This window comes from Bombina bombina, chromosome 1, assembly GCF_027579735.1.
Source record: "Bombina bombina isolate aBomBom1 chromosome 1, aBomBom1.pri, whole genome shotgun sequence".
NCBI classification, from domain to species: Eukaryota; Metazoa; Chordata; class Amphibia; order Anura; family Bombinatoridae; genus Bombina; species Bombina bombina.
In genome coordinates this window covers 475,250,659-475,257,622 of record NC_069499.1, presented here as the reverse complement: position 1 = coordinate 475,257,622, position 6,964 = coordinate 475,250,659, and the positions used below count along the sequence as shown (strand labels likewise).

General features: G+C 36.0%; 1 protein-coding gene across 1 annotated transcript in view; it reads right to left on the bottom strand.

Moving 5' to 3' along the window:
• Window positions 1–326: 326 nt before the first annotated feature.
• The window catches only part of PLEKHA3 (pleckstrin homology domain containing A3), a gene marked incomplete in the record, with an annotated part of 130,049 nt that continues 123,411 nt past the window's right edge, over window positions 327–6,964 (bottom strand). Inside the window, 1 exon segment of the mRNA XM_053698510.1 lies at window positions 327–3,329. Coding sequence (XP_053554485.1) covers window positions 3,202–3,329 — 128 coding nt within the window.

The window sequence follows — 6,964 nt, the reverse complement described above, 5'->3', positions numbered from 1 at the left end:
TGTTAGCATCACTATACACTAATAAAAGGGATCAATCAACAAAGTCACTTCCACCTGTATTTGGTAACCCCCCCCCCAAAAAAAAAGCCATTCTGTTCGTCTTTAATGGCACACGTTTGATTTTTGGATTCTGAAATCGAAATCTGAAATGATGCTCATAGGGTAATAATTCCAAACTTGTGTGGTATTATTGGCAGAAACATTTTTGCTTTGTAATCACTGGAAAATCACACAATGCCAGCTGATGTTTCAAAAGCAAGACTGTGATCAACCCTAGTTAGTGAAATACACTAGTGAAATATACTAGTGCAAAAATAACAACGCTATAACAAATTACAGTATTTAATCTTTCCATTAGAATATCCCTTTAACAGCCACAAAACTACATTTACACATAAAACCCCAAAACATGTTGGTTGGATCAAAATAATGAGCACAATATTAATTTAGCTGAATATTTAACGCTGCCCTCTGCCGTTTAGAGAAAAGTAGTTCTGGATTATAGAAGCGGAGTGCCAAAAATACACTAAAACATTGCATTGTTTAAAACCCACAAATAACAGTCCCTTACAAGACAGTGAATGAAATCTAGCTTTGACTTTACACCGCATAACCTAATTGAAGGGACACAAAACACTTTTTTTCAGGATTCAGACAGAGCATACGACTAAACAACTTTCTTCTATTATCTAATTTGCTTTATTCTCTTGGTATCCTATGTTGATGAAGCCAATGACAGGAAGCATATATGTGCAGCTACCAATCAGAATCATACTCCAGTAGTGCATTGTTGCTCCTGAGCCTACGCAAGTATGCTTTACACCAAAAGATACCAAGAGAATGAAACAAATTGGACAACAGAAATGCACTGGAAAGTTGTTAAAAATGTCTTGTTCTATCTGAATTATTTAAGTTTAATTTTGACTTTACTGTCCCTTTAATATCCACATAATGTGAGCATTAATTACATTTACATAATCCAAAATACAGCTATGATGTCTGCAATGCCTTTTTTCTATATTATTTACTTAAAGGGACATAATACTCATATGCTAAATCATTTGAAACTGATGCAGTATAACTGTAAAAAACTGACAGGAAAATATCACCTGAGCATCTCTATGAAGATATTTTACCTCACAATCTCCTCAGCTCAGCAGAGTAAGTTCTGTGTAAAAAGTTATACTTCACCTGCTCCGAACTGCAGGTAAAAAAAAAAAGAAGAAGAAGAAGAAATGAACAGCAGCCAATCAGCATCAGCAGTGCTGAGGTCATGAACTTTTACTGTGATCTCATGAGATTTGACTTGACTCATGAGATTTCATTGTAAACTTCCTTTACCTGATTGGTGAAATAATATGAGAGTGCACGAGGCTCATCCCTTCAGCTGTCCTAGGACAGACACACTAAAATGCTGCTTAGAAATCCTTTACAATGGGATGTGGCTACTGAGGAACTTTTGAGGTAAAATATCTTTCTTTTTCACATAGAGATGTTCAGGAGATATTTTCTAGTCAGCTTTTTACAGCTATGCTGCATCACTTTCAAGTGTTTAAACATTTGGATATTATGGCCCTTTAATTTGGAGGGCTTATAAAGTACAGTTACATTTAAACACTTCAAAATAAATGTTGTCAACTGCAAGTAAGTTTATTTCAGCACCTCTGCTCTAATAAAGAAATTTGTCCACAGTTCTTTATGGCAGTCACATTACAAGCAAAAATAATTGTGTTTGTACAAATATGTCAAGGTATGTACATGTATTTTAAACATATGATTGCTTACAAAATGTGTTTTGTGTAACTGAAAGTGTTATAACATTATTGTATCAATGGACAATATGCTCCAGCCAGACACACATACTGTATATTAAAACAACATTCCTTTTAAATACTTTTTGCTTATATATTATGTGGTTACATCAGTGGGGACAAAAAAAACTAAACAAAACTCTTTTGGAGGCAAAATAAATAATACAGAAATCAGAGTTGCAACACCCTGGTTTGCTCTTTGGGTGAGATTAGCAACACCAAACAAAAAAATACACTGACATGTCTGCAGCTCATGCTGTAAAAGTAAAGCTCTAGCATACATTCATTCATAAAAGTAAAATATATTTTAACTTTGCCTCATTTTGAAGACAAATGTGTATTATTTCAAACCAAGAAACTTTACAAACCTTAGGGCAGGTTTTGATTCAAATTCACACACTGAAACTGTCTGGTACAATTTCTGACATTGACCGAGTAAGGTGAACATTATAGTTCACAAACGCAAGCTTCCATAATATGTCTGCTGCTAGATGCAAAGAAAAGTAGAAATAAGTTTGTCCTAGAATACAGACCTCACATTAATATGTATATCATATTTTACAGAGTCTATGCTAGGTTCTACAGCATGATTTGAGACACGTGTACTATTAATCATTTATAAGCATGATAAATCTACTAAAATTTGCAATAAAGGTTTGCAAGCCTGTATGAAAACAAAATAGTCATAAAAGGTTTATTACCATTATTTGGTACAAATGTGCCATTCAGTGCAAGTGTATGTTTTAAAAAAATAAAAAAAAAAGCCTTCAAAAACATATAAAGGTGATCAAGAATATGGTACTACCATCCTTCAATACCATTAAAATGTCAGGATTTCAAAATATTGTCGTCTAATAGTAGGTGGCTCAATTAAAATGGCTGAGAAACTAATTCACCAAGTATATCCTTAAATATAGGCCTTTATGGCACATGAAGCCTGATGCTGCCCACCAATAATATTCTGGCACATCGATCTGCATGAGAAAATCAGTGCTTGGCAGTAATAGCTGAAGTCTTCAGAATGACCCTTTTGTACTTATTTGACCACCACAATCTTACACAGTCCTATGCAACAATAAACATATTCCAAGAGGCCAGCCTTTTGAAAGGTCTAATAGAAAAAAGACCATTTCTAACAATTGCATATTCTAATGTGTTTACAGATGTCTGTTCCATAATGCACATTTAAACTGTGAAGGTTATTAGGAAAATACTCTTGCAAATAAACTGTACAAAGATAAAATTCACTTCAAAGTTTGCTATTAAATTGTTATACATAAAGTGCAGAGAAATCCATCCTCGGGTTTCCATTCCATGAGAGTCCAATAAAAGTAGCCTTTGCATAGCAGTACTTTTATAAAGTTCAATACAGACATTTCCTTCTGTGTCATCATAAAGAAAGAGTTTTGAGAGAGTCATCTGTTTCAGATGTCTTCTTCGTCTTTTTTCGGTTTTCATCATGTATGCTTGAAGGTACAGAGTCCCCATTAATTCCAATTTTTGGAGTGTATGGTGGTCCTGTAAAAACAATGTTTATCATTGGTGCACAATAAAACTTATTTTGCTCCCACCCAGTGCTGCAGTGCTCTTTGTGGTAAACAAGACGCAAGATCAACACATTACAAATGTCTTGCCTGTTCATGGTAATTCAAGATTTATTTTCTGATGTATATACATCCCCTTTAAATAATGATCCCCCATATAACTTTCATGTTGATCCAGGAAATCATTTAATATTACTATGTAAATGTTTGTCATCTCAGATAATTTTTTACAATCAAATGCTGGCATATGTTGACAATAAGGGTACTCAAAGCCGATTGAGGAACACCCTTTAAAAAGGTAGCCATTACAATAGTGATGATTTTTTTAGTATAGGTAGAAGTTTCAACAGGAAAATCAGTTCTTTCAAGGGACACTGTACTATAAAATGTTTTCACCTTATTGTGTTCCAAATTAATTGTCATACCTACTTTAGAGTATTAAACATATAGCAAAATGTTCCTTCATATTTATTTTTGTATTTGTAAAGGATGATTTTGCACATTAAAATCATCATCTCTTGTTGTCAAGTGCATGCCCTTTTCCTGACCACAGACTATCATGAGGGGGACTATTCCCCTACTGACCAATAGGAGATAGCAAAAGACACCCCCAACAAACCAGAGCTTTAAATCTTTCCCACTTCCCATGATCCTCATTCATACATATAGAGCAAAAAGAAAGGGTGGGGCTCATGGACTCTCACCATCATGAAGGAAATGAATTTGTCAGGTAAGCATCAATTTTGTTTTCTTTCATCAGATAACGAGAGTCCATGAGCCATCACTTGCGGGAATCAATGCCCAAGTTGTGGCGTCCACGCGGGCAAACAGAGAAGGAAGGACAGAATTATTCAGACACTACTGTTGCAGAACTTTTCTGCCAAAGGCAGCCTCAGAAGAAGCATAAACATCAAAGTGATAAAACTTAGAAGTGTGCAAAGAAGACCAAGTAGCTGCCCTATAAATCTGATCAATTGAAGCCTCATTATGAAAGGCCCAAGAAGAAACAACTGCTCTAGTGAAATGAACAGTAATGTGCTAAAAGGGTTTTTCCCCACAACCAAATTAGCAGCTTGGCTTAAAGCTTTAATTTGCAAGGCTTAAGCAATAACTGTAGCTTTCTGACCTTTGCAAGACCCAGAAAAAAATTAACAAAAAGAGAAGAAAATCTGAAATATTTTGTGGCTTCCACATAATATTTAAAAGGGACATGAAACCCGGACATGAAACCTAATTTTTTTTATTTCATGATTTTGAAAGAGCATACAATTTTAAACAACTTTCCAACTTACTTCTATTATCTAATTAGCTTCATTCTCTTGATATTCTTTGATGAAAAGCATATCTAAATAGGCTCAGTAGCTGCCGATTGGTGGCTGCACATAGATACCTCGTGTGATTGGCTCACCATGTACATTGTTATGTCTTCAACAAAGGATATCTGAGGAATGAAGAAAATTAAATAATAGAAATACATTGAAATGTTGTTTAAAATTGTGTTCTCTATCTGAATCATGAAAGAAAAATATTGGGTTTCATGTCCCTTTAAGAGCTCTTGCAACATCCAAATTGTGAAGAAGAAGCTCCTTAGAATTCTTAGTAACTGGACAAAAAGAAGGAACCACAATTTCCTGATTTATAATATCTGTAGATACCACTTTAGGAAGAATAGCTAGTGAGAAGAACAGCCTTAGTCTGCTGAAAAATAAGAAAGGGAGGTTTGCAAGACAAAGCAAAAAGTTGAAATACTCTTCTAGCTGAAGAAATAGCTAGAAGAAAAAGAACCTTCCAGGATGAAAGCTGAAAGTCTAAACCACGCATTGGCTCAAAAGGAGGAGTTTGAAGAACCCTCAAAACCGGATTCAGATTCCAAGGAGGAGAAACTGGACGAATAACTGGTTTTATCTTAATCAGAAACTGAACAAACGTCTGAAAATCAGAAATCTTAGCAATTTTCTTTTAGAACAGAACATAAAGAGCTGAAATCTGACCTTCAAAGAACTGGCTGATAAACCTTTATCTAATCCTTCCTTGAGGAACTCATGGGGCCACTAGAGCGTCTATCAGACTTGCCACACGGTCCCGAGACCTGGCCCAATACTGAGGCAGTTTGTAATTCAAATGGGAGGTCATGAGATCTATCTCTGGCAGACCCCAACGAAAACTTCCTGATTCAGAGATCATTCCCCTAGGTGAAGAGACTGGTGACTTGGACTTTTGCAACCACTCACGGACAGTAGCTGTAAATAAGCCACTCCTCCACCAGTATGTCACGCTGCAGGAATGACGCTTGGAGAGGATGTGAGGTGCAAGCAGTAACGCTGTAGCTGTTCATCAGACACATTACCAGAGATAAGTGCAAGTATACCAAATGTCTGTGCCTTTGTTTCTTATAACCTTGAGTGCAGTCTGCGGTCGAATATCATATGTTGCTGTACATATGACTGTCAGTCTGCAGGACCTAGAGTGCAGTATAATCTGCGGTCCATTAACCTGTTTATAGTGCTCACCGTTACACTCTGTATATATCTGCAGTAATTTGAGCCGGTATCTAGCCGATATGCTTGGCTGATGTGCTTTTAGGGACACAAACCACCATACGTTTGTTGGGAATACATATTAACCACTACGGTTTCTCAAAAAGTGTGTTTTTTACTTCCTTTAGTGCTGTAGTGCACAAACAGGTGAATGTATGGTAAACATTGGGAGTTAATAAAATAAATTTAATATATCCTTTTCCGTGTGCTGATTTGTTCCCTTTCTGATTTTAGGATAGTTTTGTATGTCCTTATTACTTCTTTCTTTTTTATGATTATATAGAATAAACTGCATACTGACAGACTGTCTGCCAGTACCTAAGATAGTGGTGACCAAAGGGGAGTGAGGAGAGCTGTTTGGGAGGGATCAGGTAGGGATTGGGGGTGGGACTGTCAGGAAGGAGGATAATCCCTACACTAAAGCTAAAATTAACCTTACAAGCTATCTGATTAACCCCTTCACTGCCGGAAATATTAGAAGTGTGGGGTGCAGCTGCAATTAGTGGCGTTTTTATAGGATTGCATTTGGCGGTGAAATGGTGGAATGAAATATACCAAAATGGGTCTAGATCAATACCTTGGCTTGTCTACTTAAAAAAAAAAATATATATATATATATATATATAGTTTTAACAGAAAAAACAAAACAAAAACAAACAACAAGGCTCGATTTCTGTTTAAATGGAGTGATAACAAAAATGATAAAAATTCTCTGGTAGCGAAGGGGTTAAAGGGACAGTCTAGTCAAAATTAAACTTTCATGATTCAGATGGGGCATGCGATTTTAAACAACTTTCCATTTTACTTTTATCATGAAATTTGCTTTGTTCTCTTGGTGTTCTTGGTAGGCTCATATGCTAATTTCTAAGCCCTTGAAGGCTGCCTCTTATCTCAGTGCATTTCAACAGTTTTTCACACCTAAAGGGCGTTAGTTCATGTGTGCCATATAGATAAGATTGTGCTCACTCCCGTTGAGTTATTTATGAGTCAGCACTGATTGGCTAAAATGCAAGTCTGCCAAAAGAAATTAGATAAGGGGGAAGTCTGCAGAGGCTTAGATACAAGGTAATCA